Source organism: Drosophila gunungcola, assembly GCF_025200985.1.
Source record: "Drosophila gunungcola strain Sukarami chromosome X unlocalized genomic scaffold, Dgunungcola_SK_2 000039F, whole genome shotgun sequence".
Classification (NCBI taxonomy): Eukaryota; Metazoa; Arthropoda; class Insecta; order Diptera; family Drosophilidae; genus Drosophila; species Drosophila gunungcola.
The window spans coordinates 370,526-389,020 of NW_026453190.1; the positions used below are offsets into that span (position 1 = coordinate 370,526).

An 18,495-nucleotide genomic window follows, 5' to 3' on the forward strand; every position below is an offset into this window, starting at 1 on the left:
TAATATTCCCATATTCGATTTGTCGATTTAATATTAGCTCAATCAACTATTTGATTCAAATGTCTGCGATTTGTTGATTTTGATTTGTTTGTGACAAACAGCAAGTAAAAACAAAAGAACACATGACAGCTAAAAGAAAGAGAGCAGAAAGAGCGCAAAGAGAGCGAAAGAGCGTAATAAGCGCGTGGCAAACACATGGTTTTTGTTGTTGCCAAAACGTAGAAGCAGCAGAAGAAGCAGCGCTAACAGTTACCTCGCATTTTTATTCTTGCACAGTGAAACACAGTGTCGTCTAATTGGGATTTTTGTTTTAAAAAATAAATAATAAAGCCCATGTCCTTTTTTTTATTTTAGCATCAATTTTCTTATTTTGAATAGATTTAACAATTGTGTAACTATCTACTGTATATGGTCATACAAATATTGTCGAAAATAAAATATATTTAATTAAAATACTATAGTTTAAATTAAGTGTAATGTATAAAAATAGGTCAAAATAATTGTATACATATATAAGTACATATATATAACGTACAAAGATCTTTTATTTTTGTGATAATGGTAATAATAAAACCAAATTACCCCATCGTGTTAGGTAACCGAAATGCTAAAATCACTCTTTAGCCCACTGTTCTTTGGTGTTTATTATCGGCAAAAGGTATTCATCACATTAACATAAATGCTACACACTGTATAAAATTGCCGTTGTATGTGTAAACATGTGTCACACGCAGCGAAAAAGTCAATCACACGCATACAATCGCATTATTTCCTCTCTCTCTGACTTTGTTGTTATTATTAATATTTATGTGTTGTTTTTGTTGGTACCGCAACACCCGCGCGAAAATAACAAAAACACTGTATCGGCATTTATTAGGAGAGAGAGAGAGAGAGAGAGAGAGAGAGAGAGAGAGAGAGAGCGAGAGATGCCGTTACTGTTTTTACGCTGCGTGTTTTGCATTTAATATCGCTCTAATTTTGGTCACATCTCTCTCTTATATTTTGGTCTATTAATGAAACTAAATTGTAATGCGAACGTGTTAATTAGAAAAAAAATGCACGAGAGAGAGCGAGAAGAAACAAACAAAGCAAGGAAAAGAAAGTCAGAAATACGATAAGCAACAAAAAAGAAATAAGTTCTTATCGTCTGACACTCAATTTCAGTACACATCAGTTTTACGATTGTCACAAGGAGAGAGAGAGAGCGCTCACGTAACTCCAATAGGAATTGTTTGCCCAGTTTTTCCGGCCGGTTTTTCGCCTCCAACAAACCGATTTATCCAACAACGTGGCTTTGGCCAAAAATACGCGAATGAGAGAGCGGGAGAGAGAAAACGAAAAACGTGTGTGTTGGAAAATAGAACACACAAACACAAAAGCAAAGCAGAAGCTCGTGTGGTAGCAGCTGAAAAATAGGGTTGTCATCAAATATTATTAAAGGATCCTTATTTGTACATTCATGTAGATAAAACTACTTAATTCCTAATCCTAGTATATTATCATAATTATTTCTAAACTACATAAAAGTTTTTTTTTAAATCCCACCTTAAATACTAAAAGGTAGTTTTTTCGAAATAGTCAAATTAGCACTAGTTTTTGATATTTGAAGAATTACTGATTCTAATCAAGCAAAATATCTAAACTGTTTATTTTTTCGACATCTGACAGCCCTGCAGAAAAACTAACAAACAAAAATTATGTGGGACAAACGGCGCATAAACAAACTGCAGGCGGTCTCTCTCCGGCAATGATGAACGAGAAAAAAGCGGGGAGGGGAAGCGACAGAGAGCGGCCCCAATTGTTTACACACAACTTTTTTTACGCGACGACGCTGTGTTTGTATCGCTCTCCATCGCTCTCTCATTCGTTTAGCCATGCGGTTATCATTATTAGACAGTAGAAACTACCTAAATTGTACAGTAACAATTGAATTACTAAGCAAACATACAAATTCATATGATACAAAAAAACTGAAAAAGAATAATTATTTATCTTTTAAAACTACTCTTCAAAATTTTTAAATATGAAAAACTGTTTTTTAAACTCATAGCTATTGTCCTGGAAGTATTACTGTAGTTGTTGTCGCCTGGTCTACATATATGTACGTACGCTCTCACATAAATAGTTATACAACTCGCTCTGGGGGCCATACCAAATACAAATACCAATGAGCAAGTGAAATTGCAGTGCGAAGGAATTTCGAAAAACCAGTCAGAACCATGGCAACGTAAAAAGGGGATCACAGCCCCATCGCACCCCCTTTTCACCAACAAAACTTTGCTCAAAACGGCGAAAAAATAAAAAACAGTTACACAGGTGCAAAAAAAGCACAACAAGAGAGCAAAAGAGAGCGAGGAAGCTAAGAAGAGCATGGATTAGTGTGCCCGAGCTTTTGAATGTGACACTCTAAGCAACAACACGTGATTAAACATTTTAGTCGTATTACACTTAGCTTACTCTATAATAATATTGTTGTTTTATACATTTTGTAAATATTACACTTGACTCCTAACACAATTTTGGTTTCCAAATAAAAAAAAATAAAGTGACTTTTCTTATCTCCACCAACATGAAATCAATTTGAAATTAGAATGTTTTCTTTTCGTATCTCTTTTAATCTCTTTTTTAAAATTCCAATAGAACTATTAAAAAATTAAAAAAAATAATATTACAAATTTTCAACACAGCACGTCCTGATACACTATCAGCGATTTTATAATCATAGAAAATATTCAAAATAAGCATTACTCGTTCGGTATCACCTTAATGGGTTTCTTAATATTTGCAGATAACAAAAGAACGAAGGTAAACTTTGACGTCATTATGTTGTTGCTGTGAAGAGCAAACGACGACGACAGCGACAAATGTGGAGATCAACAGATCAGTCACTCGAAAACCGAAACTAAAAAGTTACCAAAAAATAAAACAAAAATATCGTTTCGAAAAGACATTTTCCACCGAACCAACACATACACACACGCAGGTATACGTTTTTGTATCTGTATCCGTGTTTGGGGTATGTTTGTACAATCATGTGATACCAAAATAAAGAAAAATGTGAAAATCAAATAGCAGCGACAGCGGCCAGGGCACTAAAAAGTCACAAGCAAAAGTGGAGCAATAAAACAAACAAACCCGACAAATTTTCTGTTGCCATGTACAACCCCATACCACAACAGCAATATCCCATCCCCTTGTACTCCTATTCTCACGAAACCATCCAATCCGAACCACCAAACCATCTCCATCATCACCACCAACCGTCCAAGTTCGTAGTTTCGGATCAGCCACAAAAAAATGCAAATGCCGAGAGCATCGAAATTGAATGCAATTAAAAGGCACGCACGATAACGCAACACAGTCGATATTGTAATCGGTCAAAGCATGGGATTAAAGATGGCAGTTACCAAAAAGATATAGTAGTGTAAATCAAGTATTTGTTACCGAATAATTAACATATCTTTGGAAAAAACATTATCTTAAAGGGATTAGAGTTGGCAGATATAGTAGTTGCAAGACAACACATTGTATGGGTAAGATGGGTACGTAAGATAGTTTTTAAGATTACATGAAATTGGAATAGTATAGATATAGACAGGTATAACATCAGATTAGCGGGCTTATCCAACTTTTACAGATACTGGTGTGTATGTATAATAATATGAAAACTTTTATCTTACAAAATAATCACTTCTTACGTATTTTCTACAAAAAGAGTGGATAGAATTGTTAAGCTCTTTAGATTTAGCGAGCTATTTTTTAATTTTTCAATATAATGAAATGTACTGCAGCGATAGTTTCGATAATTTTTGCCTCAATGTTGCGATCTTGTGAATGGTGCCTGCTGATGTATTAAATTTCAATGAACTGAAAACAAAACGATTATCAAAAGTGGCGGAGCCGGGAGGAAAATAAGTAAAGATACAGAAAAGCAAAATTCTTAAGGCATTAAGAAAACGTTTTCAACAGCTAGAGATGTAGAGATGTGATTCGGAGGCTATATAGCCCGATAAAAGTTGTTGATGGGACGCCAACGAGATAGCTTATACACATGCACAGTGTCACAAGGTGGCCTGTGGTTAATCTTTTTGTTTTGCTATTTATTTTGACAAAAAATTAAGTTTCTTTTAAGAATACAATTTTGTTTAGCTTTTAAAATTTATTTTTATAGCTAAATTTGAATATCTACTGTAACTGTGGGTTTTCTATTAATTGATCTGTAACTTCTGGCCTCCTTTTATGTTTTTTATTTCGAATTTTTTAATTTAGCTAGCTTTGGTCATAGATTGATCTTCAATTATTTAAATTTGTTTAAATTTTAAAATTCACTGTATGTGAACCTATCAATCGTTTGATCGGTAAGCATATGCACATTTGTAATTGTTTTATCCTATTTCCATTTGCATTTTCGCTCCACGGTACCGTTGCTTCTTTCCTTCTCTTTCTTCAACTTCTCTCCTTTTCCTTATTGTCTAGGTGAGGTCGTCGAAAGAGACGATAAGGTGAAGGAGAGAAGGGGGCGCGGCAGTGGGTGGCAGGCAGTGGTGAACGCATTTAGCCATGTTTAATTTTTCTCTTTTCATTCGCTTTTCTTTGCATAAAGAGCGTGTAAAAATAGGCGGAAAATTGCATGGCCAACGTATTGGGGTTTTTCCTCTTATTTTAAAGTCTTATTTTTATGGAATTTTATTTATACTCTTTTTTGGCGTTTGGTTTTTGCATTTTCTTTGAATAAGAGTTGTATTTCGTTTTTGTAAGTTTGTTGTTGAATATTTGTATTTCTTAAGCCTGTTACATTTTTTGATTTTGATAGTTTAATTTTTTATTGATTTTTTTTTTTACAATTTTTTTTCTTCCTTTTAAATAGTTTTATGTTTTGTAATTTTGTGTTGTTTTTGGAGTTTTTGTTGAAATTTTTATTGTATTCTACCTTGTTAAGTTTTGTTATGTGTTTGTTGCTTAATTTTTTGTTGTTATTGAATTTTAAAAATGTCAAACAAATACATAAGTATCCATCCCCCCTAGCTCTTTCACTTGGATTTATTTTGTTATATTTTGTTGTTATTGTTGCTCTTGATAAATTTCAAACAAATAACGGCGACTCGTCTCTCTACCTCCCTTACGCTCTTTAATTGGCTCTTTAGAGCTCCCTCTCTTATTTTTTTATTGCTCCTTACCCCTCGCACTCGCTTGCCTTACGTAGTGCCATCTCGATCGCACTTAGCCTCGCTTTAAGTGATCGCGTTTACATTTGCCTTTGATTTTGCGTCTTCTTTTTCACTTTTGCCACCTATCTTCTTTTTCTTTTATTCTTTTTTTCACTTTGAACCCTCCCTTGTTATTGTTGTACTTATTTTGTTGTTTAAGAAATGCGCAGTTAAAAAATATGTACATACTTGTCCAAAAAACAAACGTAAACAAAAAACTATTTGATTTTTCATGCATGCTACTGATCGTATTATTTTTATTGTAACGTGCTGCCACAATTAGCAAAAACGAAACTAAACAAATAGATAACAACAAATAAAATAATCACATCGAATAGTTTCTGGAAAATTTTCTCATAAATATGTATGAGCAAATAAAGCGAGTTCCTCTTTTAATATAATCAGCATTTCAAACACATTTACAAGCATAATTTTAATACAAACACAAAAGTGAAGAAAACGTGTATTTGGAAAAAACAACAAAAGCAGAACAAATACTAACTACAAAAACTACGGAAAAAAGAGAAAAAAAAAAGCGAGCACTCACAATCACATGATAATTTGCCGAAGGCCACATCTGGCTGTTTGTGGTAAATGCAAGACTTTTGTTGTGTGTGCCTTAAGTTAATCTGATTTAATTTGTTAGCTTAGTTTGACTTTCGATTGGTTGTTAATTGCTTTGAGCAACAAAGATGAAATCATTTGAAATGCCCGCCACACGAGTGCTGCCCATGTGGGAAATTGCCGCGCTTTGCAGCCCTGACTTTACGTTTAACTTTACAAATGGCAGCACTGGCTAATTTAACGGGTTTTCCTCCGTGATATATCAAACCATAGATGGCGCCACTGGTAACGGTTTTGGTTTGTATTTAAATTGAAAAATCTAACTGAAAAGACTTCAAATAGATATAATTATAAGAACACGTTTCAAAAAGAGATTACTAATTTTTGTAATCTGTTTCTAAATAAATTTTTAATAAATTTGTCCATTGCTAGTTCCATTAAGTTCAATTTAGGAAACAAGTCCTAAACCATACGCTTTTTTTGTCAATAGTTTTATATATTTGTAAAAAATTAATTAATTACTATTACATTAAATTGGTACTAAAAGACTACTATTGATTCGTTACTTTCTTAATTTTATTGAGCATTAATGTAGATTATTATAATGTCCCTATATCCTAAGTATAATACTCTTAATAAATAACCCTTTCTATGGATTCCTCCTTGTCCTTGCCTTTTAAATAAACAAATCTATCAATTAAGGGAAAAGCTTTAAGCTGTCAACACGACCAAGTACTTTTCTTCCCCTTGGGATAAGCTGCATTCATTGTTTGTTAAAAAACCCCGCCCTCAACCAAACGATTTTCATCGCTTTTCCTTGGGTTTTCTTATTACATATTTTCTTTTTTTTTTTGTTCCTTGCCAGTTAGCCGTCTTGTCATTGGTAAAATGTTGTTTTTGCCGCAAGTTGAGCTTATTGCCGCTGTAACCGAACCATCCCCATCGTCTTGAGTGGGAACCGCTGCCAATTGTCGACTGTTGCATGAATTATGAGCGTCTGCCAAGATTTATGAATTCGAGAGGATAACAAAAGTACGCTGATACTCATGACAAGACCCTCCTCTTACTGGCAAAAACCCCCTGCGGCACCAAAAAGAGAAAAATCTGTCAGCTGTTAAGTTGAGTTATAAATTTCCTGCAATTAGGTTAAATTTCAATTTCGCAGCTATCTCTTTTTGCTACTTACTTTGATTACACAATGATGATGATGTTGATGATGATGAGAGCTCCACTTTGCTTCATTTTTTTTTGTTTCCCCATCTCCATCCGATGTTCATGCAAATTTTATCGACAACTTTTGGTTCAGACTGTACTCGTTTTGGTTTTTTGTCCCTACTGCTTTGATTGGCTTTCAGTGCACTTTTTCTGCCCCAATGTGCAAAAATTTGCAAACTCATGGAAATCCATACGTTTGATAACAATGTTGGGTAAAAAACAAGAAGCAACATAAACAGAAACGGAAACGGAAACGAGCCTGGTGAACGCACAAGTTGCCACTGCATGTGTTCATTAAGCAACCGGGTAGCAAACAAAATCAATGAATGGTGTAAAAATTAATATCCTGTGGGTCCCAAACAAAAAAAAAAAATAAAAAAGGAATGCAAGAGAATTGTGGCGGGAATTGGGGGGCGTTGTCATCGTCATCCAGCAGCCGGCAGCAGTTTTAATTTACACAAAGCGTAGTCAGGCGTGTAATGCTCTGTGGCGGTATGATGGTGAATGTTCTCCTTATTTTTTTTTGTATTTTGGCGCCCAACGGGTGGGTCTGGTGCTCGACAATTCGCGCGACGACATTTAAAAAATGCCTTGAGGCAGCAACAACAAGCAGGATGAAACAACAAGCGACGACGGCGTCAAATGATTTATGAAATTACTTTTACCGCGGCACACTTCCAGAGGAAGAGGCAAGAACTTCCTCAATTGAAAAAGGATGCTGCCATTTCTGTTATACGAATAGCTCTATTAATACGTAAATATTATTTTGTTATTAAATTTCTATAAATCTTGATGGACAGATCAATTTTGATATATTTCTCTGCCGTGGCATATTTGGAAAAATCTTTAAATTCATTTCATTTTAATCTATCTTCTCGGAAGTTGATCTATTTCTTTCCCATGGCATGCTTATGTTTATAAAACACTTCCTCCCAACTTTCCTTACCTCATCGAAAAGGCCAAGATTGGGACCAAATAAAATGCTTAGAAATTTTCATAGTCATATTAACTTTATTGATAAACTTGAGTATTGCAGCCTCAATCGATTTGGGTGATGGAGGCCTCGTCGTTACTGGAACAGCGACTGCTCTCGCCATCCGTGCGATATTTGATGGAGTCAATGATCTCCACGTCGATGTCACAGTTGCCCTGACCGCCACTTGTTCCCTCCAAACCGGCGCCCATGTCACTGGAATTGCGTCCCAATGAATCCTCGTCACACAGATCTGGGGCCGAAAGTGAAGCACTAACCGATGCGGATTCCGACTTGGCATCGGTGTCCTGGCTCTGAACCTGCTGCGCCTGATGGGCGGCAAATTGACTGTACAGCCTGGGCAGATGTTGCAACATGTAGCTGGCTCCCGATTTCGAAAGATTTGCAGCTGCAGCGGCGGCAGCAGCGGCTGCCGACAGATTGGCAGCCGTACTGGATGGCTGATTCTCCTTGGTCTCACCCAGATCATAATACTTGGCATAGTGCTCGAATTTGCTGCCCAAGTTGGTGGTGGTGGTGGTGGTGGTCACACCATCCGAAGTGGATCCGCCGCCGGCATTGGCGCATAGATTGATTGCATCGTTTTGGGCTGCTTTGGGTATGGGAACAGTGAAAGCGGAACCGTGACGCTGCTTGCTCAGCAGATTACTGGCCAAACCGGAACCGGAAGTGGCGCCCGCGGAGGAACACGAGCCCGGTGATCCTTCTTCGGCTATCGCATTATTGCTACTCGACAATGGCGAGACATTCTCCTTCTTGCGATCGTATATGTGCCCGGAAACTCGGAGATCGATGAAAAAGTGCAGTGGATCGATGCCGTAGGGGGCATAGAGTGGTGGATACCAGACGGGTGGTGGCGGTGGTAGGACCAAATCTTGAGGTGGCAACGAAGCCGCTGGCGGTGTATTATCCTGCAGGCTGGTATCCAGTCCAGATTTGTTGCCAGTGGTGCTGCTTGGTGGTGCTGCCGTGGTGGCCGTTGATGGTGTTATGGGTGGTTTGGTTTCCATTTTGGCATAGCCATACGGTGTTATTGCTTTATTGGTTAGCTCGAGGGGTTTTTCGGGCGCCATTTGCTGTTGCAGTTGCTGATGTTGCTGTTGTTGCTGCTGATGTTGCTGTTGCTGCTGGTGATGTTGCTGCTGCTGTTGCTGATGATGTTGCTGGTGCTGGTGCTGCTGCTGCTGCTGCTGCTTCTCCTCTGCATCGCGTCGTTCTCGTAATTGCTCGTAGTAAGGACGATGCGACCAGGAACGTTTCCTGGGTCGCCTCACCAAAGCGGCCTGATGTTGCTGCTGCTGTTGTTGCTGATGCTGCTGCTGCTGCTGCTGGGCCTGTTGTTGCTGTTGCTGTTGCAGCTGCAGCACACGTGCGGTCTCATTATTTCGCGCTTGCACTAAGGAGCGCAGCATGTCGCTGAAAAAGAAATTATTTGGTCCCACAGGGGCGGAATACAAATACGGTGGAGTGGCTGCCATTAGTCGACTGACGTAGTCCTGATTTCTCAGATCATGGATGTTGCTTTTGCTGCGTTGTTGCGGATTTTGCGGTGTTGCTGTTGCAGGGTCTGCAGCAGATGCTGCCGCTGCTGCTGCTGTCGGCGTACTGGGCGCACTGGGCGTGGTTGCTCCTGCCGTCGTCGTTGTTGTTGCTCCACCGGCGGTACAAGGCATTCCCATGCCCGCTGTGTTGCTCGACGAGATGCCATTGCCGTTGTCCTTCATCGCCGCTTCTGGAGGAAAATGGGAGAAGCACACAAAAGACATTGGCTAAGTTCTGTAGCTGAAGTCACTTGAGATTTATATTTGTACAGGGATATGTATTTGCATTGTCTTGCCAGGCTGGCAGCCCATCCGCCTTTTCCATGCTACCTCCTTTCCATTACCCATGGGACAATTAAATCTGAATTTTCTGTTTGCTCTGAGTGAATCTATCTTGCATTTTGAGAGTGAGTTTTCTTGCTTAGCATGTAACTTTGCGTTAGCCTTAAAAGCGTTTTAAAAGTGACTGAAATTGAAAAGACAAAAAAAGAAAAAACAAAAAAAAAAACATATCAAGTCATAAAATAAATCTTTGAAATCTAATACGTAAATTAACAAAAAAAAAACCCTTTTTGTCTTGGATTAACCATCAAACCTAGCAGATTTCCCTTCATCATTAAATTGCCATTAGATCCCCAGATTTCTGTAGTCGCATAATTTGAACAACATAACTTTCATGTGCATCAAAAAACCATTGTTCCACAGATGCTGTCAGCTATGCTACCTTTATTATAACTTTATTAAGCCAACATCTGTGCCCAGTCCCCAAACACAGTTCAAATTTGCATAGAAAAACAGGCGATAAAATCCCGCTCCTCTCTCCTATTTTCCACATTTTTTTCGGGTCGAACTCCCCGCAGATTCCACCAAGTTGTTAATAAGCTTACACACATCGCGCCAAATTCCAGTAAATTAAATGTTTCAACAGCAGTGACACACCCACACCTCCATTACTCCATTACTCCACCCAACCACCCATTTCCGCGAACATTGGAGGACAAACTCAATTGTTGTGTTGCCAAACTGTTGAGGCACTTGGTGCCATGTCCTGGCTGCTTGTATCCTGCGCCAGTGAGCCTGTCAATTCTAACCAGGAACCACCACTACCACCACCACTCATTGCCAAACCCACTCCGCCCCCCTTCAAAACGCCATTGCCTTGTTGCTCTTTCATTTTCGCATTTAAAAAAGTTTTTAACAAGCCACCGCCGACGCCTGTTACCGAATACCCTGTAATATGCGCAAAGGGGTATCAACGAAAAGTCAGCAAACCATTCAAAGTTCAGGATCATGGACTGCCCTGTTTGTGAAATCTGTTATTTTTTTTGTAATTCTTGTTTTAAAGTTAGGATACATAATATTATGTTTTCTGTTTAAATTCTGGCCTAGGACTTTTTATTTAAAATATTATTGACTGTCCATGTTGAAGAGCATTGGTTTTCATTAATTTAGTTAAACTTTTTAAATGTGCCTAAATTATTTCTTCTAATGGGCCTAAATCTTTGATAATCTAGGAGAATTTAAATAAAAATATACTTGTATGATCTAAGTTACTCATTAAGATATGTTTCAAGTTAAGGTATTGTTATCTTCTATTCATTTTCTTTTGGCATTCATTTGCATTCCTTCTGTTTTTTCTGTTGTTCCATGTTGGATTTGAGAAATTTTTATTGTTTTTTCATTTCGTTGTAAAAATATATAAAGTTTTTTAACTGTCGCAAAAGGAATATATGATTGTGGGTCTGGGGAGGGAGAACTTTTCCAGGGACGGGAGGTGTTGATTTGCATTTTTTGGCAGCCGTTGTTTGGGTGAGGTAAAAAAAAAGGGTGGGGGTTTTTGCAACAAAGTTGAAATTAGATTATGCTAATTAAGGCGCGGTGGGTGTGGGGGCGATAGGCGTGGCCAGCCTGGCATCTGGCCCTCGGTAGAAATTCCGTTGATTTTCTCGTCACTGATTGATGCTGGGCAGGGCTTTAATTGCCAGTTTTATTTGTGGGGGTGGTTGTGGTGGCGTCGCTAAAATAGCTGGCAGCATTTTAATATTCAATCAGCAGCTGTCGGCAACTTTCTTTTATGGCCCATGCCCAAGTTTCTGCACAACTTTTGCAGCTGAGAATATGACCAAGAACTAAGACTGAAGCTGAGATTAATGCGCAAAGTGCATCCCGACTTGGTCCGACTTTTGTTTGTCTTTCGTCTGGGGATAAGCTGAGAACTAACTTTTGCATAATTTTTTTTTTTTGCGCTTTACAAACAGCGCGGCAATTAAAACCAGAGTAGAAAGTAATCCCTTAGCGATTCCCTATGGGCGGTGAACAACCCACTCAATGCTGCCCAGCTGATTGATGTCGCCTCATCGATGTTGAATCCAAGCCACCCCCGGTAAATGGAATGCCAACTGGGATTGTGCGGGCAACCCTTGCAAGCACACACTTAACTGGCACTTGGGCTTGGGCAACCTTATAACATAATTACAGCATATCAAACAACGATAAGTTGTCCATGCCACTCCACTCCCAAAGCCTTCTGGAGTTCATCTACCCACCCATGGCGTTGGGTAGCAACCCTCTCAGGCTCACCTGGTGTGCAACCCTGCAACGAAGTCGAAATTCAGGCCTTGATCTGTGTAAAGCTGGTTGTATTTTATTATTGGCGCCCAACGTGGGGCTTAATTTAAACTTCTCATAATATTCAATATTGTAGTAAAACCAGAAACAGCAAAATAAATTTAATTGGAAAAACAATGCAAATTAAATAAATTTAATAAAAAAAATGTACTTACTTAAGTAATGTCAGGGAATATTGTAATTTGCTTAGGTCTGAAAATGGATGTATGTTTTCATAGGCGCTCTTAAAACGCTCAGTTCCTACTTATTGTTATAATCAGTGTTGTAAAGAAAATAAAATAGCCAATTATTGGTTGTTAAAGGTTAAATTACAAAAAATAATATAAATCGTTAAAATGGTTCTCTTAAACTGAGTAGATCTTTGAATTTCAGTTCTTGTGTCAAATTATTTTAATCTAAAGTTCGAAATAAGTGGGTCTTTTTAATAATTACTACCAGGTAAATAAATTAAGAAAAAATACTGTTTTGCTTGTGTTCCTGCCTTAGTTTAACCCTTGCCCGTTGAGGATCCTGTTCCTGCCCTGTGTTTAACCCACCCCGATCATATACACGCACATATGCAGACAAATGAACTTGTTGGTTTGTTGGTGACATGTCGTTGTGGTGTTAACGTTACAGCGTTTGACTGCGAATTAAAATAATGTGCCACTTGTGGCTCTCTGTCCATGTGTGTCGACTGTGGCAGACGAAGACCCCAGCCCCACATCTGGATTTCCCTGCCCGTGGTCCGTATCTCGGTGGCCGTGTCCGTGTGCGTGGCCCGAAAATTTGACAAAATTTTATTTGTAACTTTGCCCGCTGCCACAGACTACCATGAAACTTATCGTTGACAAAATCGAATTTGATTTGAACCCTTTTGACAGGTTCCCCATGTAGATTGATCCGAGGTTTTGGTGCGAGGCTTTTGAAAAATGGGCAGAGGGTAGTGCAACCCTTGGTTGCGTATAAATAATGGCTAAATAATTTTACCATCGGCAGTTTGAAGTTCAATTTGGATGGCATGGGTGGATGGACGGATATGGAGTGGATTTGTTTGATTGCATAAGGGATTGTTGCTGGTATTTAGGAGAAACATACACTAGTAGATCATTTAAATCAAATGTTTATGGGATATGGAAAAAGTACATTTTTGTTTTAAAAGGTAAAATATGTGAATGCTTAAAATCCCTGCAACTCATTTAATTCATTTTATTTTTATTATGCCCTTTATTTTAGTTAATTGTTTTTTAAATCACTTAAGACCACTAATATTAAGCACCTTAATAAATACTTCTCTACTTTAGAATTTAACTTTTTCAGGAGCTTATTTATGTAATAAAATTTTTAATTTTTATTGCAAATTATTTTAACCACCACAAAAAAGCATTAGTTGTTAAAAAATATTGTTTTCTGTATGTATAGTGCCCAACCAATAGTTATACAAAAATTTTAATTGATTCAAAACAAGTTAAACTTTTCCGAAATATCACTTTGAAATATAAGACTCAGCGCACTCCATGTTTTGTTACAACACATACAAATTCCGATCTTTCAATAGGATCGAATTTCTCACCTATGATTTTCGACTCAAGAACTATAATTCGTTAACTGTTTTCGCAATGCTCACTCTCACTTAAAAAAATATTTTTATTATATTTAACACAGCATGGGGAAACGCGTGGCCAGCGGTCTGGACTGCCGTCGATGACAGTTAAAAATCAAATGAAATGAGTGCCAGCAGCAGCAGTAGCAGCAGTAGCAGCAGCAGCAGAAAAGCAGAGCAGCATCCAACGAGTCCTGAGGCCGAGACAGAAACAGAATCAGAAAAACAGAGACCGAGAACCAGAACGAGGCGAGTTCGGTGCGATTTTAAAATTATGAATTGTTGTAAATGAAACGAGGCGTAAGCAGAGCGGTGGCAGAGCAAAAGCGTCATGTGGCTTGGTGGGTGGTGCGCCCCAGTCGTTGCGGCATTGGTGGTGCGCATCAGCAACAGCAGCAGCGGCAGCAGCAACATCGGCATTACCAACATCACCAGCAGCAACAGTGCAAAAGTGTTAATGGAAACCACCCTCGAAGAAAGGTAAAAAGTTTTCAAAGAGTACCAAAAACAGAACGGGACGGAAGCTCATTGGTCCATGGGTTGATCGCTTCCGGATATTGCACTGTTGCATATTTCAGGTAGTTGAGATCGGAAAGAATTTAAGTTTAAGTCACTGGCAATGCTTTTATAACGGAAACATTTTATTTGCGCCCAACGTGGGGCATTCGACTTTTTTAAAAATCGCCAAAAAGGACAATTGACTTGTTATTCAATAGCGTGCGTTTCGTAAATTGTTACGAGCTTTATATATAAACTAATTACCTATTAGTTAATTATTAATTATTAATATGTTTTAGATTGCCATGCAGTTTTATTAATTAACAGAAAACATTAAAATAAAAAAAATTGTGTTTTTTTTTAGCACAGAGCATTAAGGTATGGTTCACACCATGTATGGTTCTAGATGTCGTCAAACATCCGAGGTTCGTTATTTTATAAAACCTGTGGGTAGTGGAAAACACGTTTGAATATGACTCTTACTCGGGAGAACCCAATTGTTATGGAATATTACAAATTGTTCAGTGCAACTCGCTCTAGGCTTTGAAATCGGTTTCCAATGTGGGATATTAATATAGCCATGCCAAATTCTAAAACTTGTTCGCATAATACTCGAGCAACGTTGCCCGTTTTCAATTACCATCCTGTGGTGGATGTTGCCATTGGAACAATAGATGCAATCCTTGGCTATGGGCAACGTGTTGCTAAAACGACTGCTCAACCAAGGGACGGGGAGACGATGGGTTGGAGGATAAGCTTATAATTTCTATTACAATGAAGGCATGTGAATGTGGTTGGATGTGTAGAGCGTTGCGTTACTTTCTTTGCTTAATTTTTTGCTGCCACCGACTGTTTGCGACTTCATTAGCGACACCTCCCCACAAGCTGTTGCCAAGCAATTGCATCGGGTGTCTGTGTGTGGAAGACACTGACAAAAAATATTTTGCAATTTATATCATGTATATGAACTTGTGATTGCTCTCTACTTATAAAATATTATGTGATATATTTTATATATATTATATATATATTTAGTGAAATATAACACCACAACTGCTTCAAGTTAAATACAATTTTAAAAAAATTACAAAAATTCCTTATAGAATTGCACTTGTGTTCTTATACTTTCAATTAAAAAAGTCACTTTCAACTGTTTAAATAATTTGTATAATAAACGATAAAAACAAAGTTTTTCACCGTGGAGTTGAAGAGTTTACAAAAATGGTTTTAATATTTGTTTGGTTTCGAATATTTTTTCTCTGTGTATGTGTGCAGCTTGCCATAGGCAATAGTATCAGAATCCGGAGCAAAGGCATTGGAAAACTCGTGTTTTTTTTTGTGAACTGTTTTCCTTTTTTTTCAGTTCGCTGTGCTGAGCTTGTTTGAAATAAATACCGCATTTTGTTCATTTTTTTTTTTTGCAGTAGTTGTTAGCTGTGGCCACACGTTGGTTGCGTGTTTGCCACCATCTCGCAGTCTTTTACGAAAAAAAAAAAAAATACAAAAATATAAAGCTTCCATGGCTGCACATCAAACGTCAGCACGGAAGGAAGCTGTTGCTGTTGCTGTGCAGGGAGGTGGGTGTGGATGTGGTTATTGGGTGGGGCATTCAGCATTGTCTAGCGCCCGTAACCACCCACCACAGCCCACACCAAAACGGAGCTTTTCCCTCGCCAAACGGAGGCTGTGAATGTTTACACTTTGGATTTGGTTCTGGTCGTCGCATTTCCCTTCCACTACATTTTTTTTTTTTTACCAGTTTTGGTTGGACTCTGCTCGAGATTTTAAATGTATCTCGGTTAATGGTTGTTATGGCAATCCATTTGAGAAGGGTACTTGGTTTTACAGCGTGTAACAGCGGCTGTTGCAGCGGGGATTCCCATCCAAAAGTTGCCATTTCAGGTGGCCAAAAGGAGTCGAATTTTGACAAAATTCACCATTTCGGTAGGAGAAATCCAGGGACATTTTTTAACGAAATAAGAAGATCGCTGGCTATAACATTAAAGGGAGGGGGTTTTAAAAAAATCTAGATATGTTAGAAATGCCTTCATTCTATATAGTTGTAACTCAAAATAAGTTTTTTTTGTTTTTAAATTTGTAATATATTTTATAAACTAAATGAATCACATAAAATTTTATAACATGTATATAAGTGAAAATATATTTATATATATTATTAAATCAGAAATATTTTATTTCGATAATATAGAAATGTTTAGGTGATTGTTTCATCTTGAAGTACGCTTAGAAAACAAACTGATGATAGCGGTTGGCTTTTTACTAAATAATTGCATTTTATTGGGTTTTTGGAATGTTTGACTCTGATTTGTGTTTTAACTTATGAGCAAACCACTATGTTTTTTATTTACAATTTAAAGAAACTATATCTTCGTCGCTTTTATGGCTGCATGCCACGTCTCCACACATGCCACACAATTTGTGCCACTTTTGTGATGCGCATCCATTTCCGCTTGGGCGGCGGCACCACTTCCTCCAAACCACTCGCTTGCCATATTATCCTTGCTTTTATTATGATTTTTTTTCCACATTTCACTCGAGCGTTGATTGAAATGTTGAACGAACATACACATATATATATACAGACAGACAGACAGACAGACAGACTGATAGACAGATAGACAGACAGACAGAAGGTTTGAGGTGGTTGGGTGGTGAAAGCAAACAAAGCGGTGCGAAAGGGAAGGCCATACGTTGGGTGGTGGGTGGTTTTATTTGTTTGCATGTAAATTGCAATGTGCCACCGTTCTTAGCCTCCCCATCCCTTACCATTTTTTAGATTTTAAACTTTGTTTCTTGTCTTTTTGTTAAATGTTTGCCGCTCTCCCCGCTGATTGTCATTTGCTTTTAGCGCCGCACCACCCTCCACCCTCCATTCTCCATTCTCCACCCCCCACCTCATCCCATCCTCTATCCAACATTCTCCATTATGAGTGGTTCCTGGTTGGTGGAACGTCCATCATCCATCCATTCCATCCATCCATCAAGGACAATCAAGTCGCCAGCTTTTCGTGGGTTTGATTTTGGGCTCAGGCCCAACAAGATTTCCTTTTTCTTTTTCCCAAAATAACAAAAAAAAAAAAAAAAATGTGCTTTGGGCTGCGGCTAATGAATTAGTGGGCGGGATATTTGAAAGTTTTTTGGTCGAGTTTTGCATTAATTAAATTAGAATTTTATTTCCCGTTTGGTTGGGTGTAGATGTTATTTCAAAAAGATTTTGTAGTTTTTATTCTACGGGTTGGTTCATAGAAATGCTTATACTTTAAATTTGTTTTTAAATATCCAAGTTTTGTCAGTAAATTAGATAAATATTTAAATATAACTTTTCAAATTTTATTAATTAACCCCGTAAGTTTTATAGTTCTTTTTAAAAATTGTTAGAACAATTAAACATATTTATAAGACTTTCCGGACTTAATTTAATTATCATTAAATTTTAATATAAAATTAAATATTTTTTTTCATCATGCCATTGTTTTTTTTTATATTTTGATTGCGTTGAAAAAGTCACCCACAAAGTATTTTTCCAATGTGAATTATGGCTTAAAGTCCAATTGATTATGATTTAAAATCAGTTTTTGTTTAATATAATGTAAGAATTTTAATTTGATTTTATTAAAATATGTATACATATTAAAATAATTGACAAGTTATAGTTTAAAATTTATAATGATTACGAAACGAATTATAATTGATAATATTATTTGCATTGCATTGACTTAATATTGACAAAATGTAATTATTAGCTGGCCTTAAAGCTTGTAGATAAGGATATATAAACATTTCAAATAATATATTTTGCAAAAATTGGAAAGTCGAACCTCGCAATGCCTCCATTCATATATGTATAACCACATAGCTGCTCTCCCTGAAAAAAAACCCATCTTTTATGTTTGACAATGTGAACAATCTTGAGGAGCTTAAGTGCCGCTGGCGTCGGATTTGCCAAATATCCGTCAGATACACAGAGTGCCACAAAAGATGTCCATGCAGTGTGAGTCCCAGGAGCAGGATCCATTTCCACACACCCATTTCCATTTCCCTGCACTCACGCAGACTGTAATCGCTTTACGTGCGCTTTGTTGACAATTGTCAAGTGGCATTGAGAATGGGCCGCAGAAATGGGTGGGAAAATCGGGGGGAGGCGGGTAAAAAAAAACTGTGGAAAATCGGATGAAAAGCGAAGAATTGGGGGAATGTTAGAGGAACATCATTGACGCCACATGTTGCCGGCAACAGATGCGTTGG

At 37.7% G+C, this 18,495-nt stretch overlaps 1 protein-coding gene and 1 long non-coding RNA gene across 2 annotated transcripts in view; one reads left to right on the forward strand and one right to left on the reverse strand.

Annotated features, from left to right (window-relative positions):
- The window catches only part of LOC128260801 (uncharacterized), an 18,852-nt gene extending 4,416 nt beyond the window's left edge, over nucleotides 1-14,436 (forward strand). The window contains exon 3 of the long non-coding RNA XR_008268184.1: nucleotides 13,794-14,436. This is a non-coding gene — a long non-coding RNA (uncharacterized LOC128260801). The remainder of the gene's footprint in view (nucleotides 1-13,793) is intronic.
- Nucleotides 8,015-13,829, reverse strand: LOC128260800 (probable basic-leucine zipper transcription factor Q). Its single transcript, XM_052994043.1, has 2 exons — nucleotides 13,702-13,829; nucleotides 8,015-9,712 (listed from the first exon to the last, which is right to left on the reverse strand). The coding sequence occupies exon 2, from the start codon at nucleotides 9,702-9,704 to the stop codon at nucleotides 8,025-8,027; it is 1,680 nt and encodes a 559-aa protein (XP_052850003.1). The 5' UTR covers nucleotides 9,705-9,712; nucleotides 13,702-13,829; the 3' UTR covers nucleotides 8,015-8,024.
- Nucleotides 14,437-18,495: the final 4,059 nt, after the last annotated feature.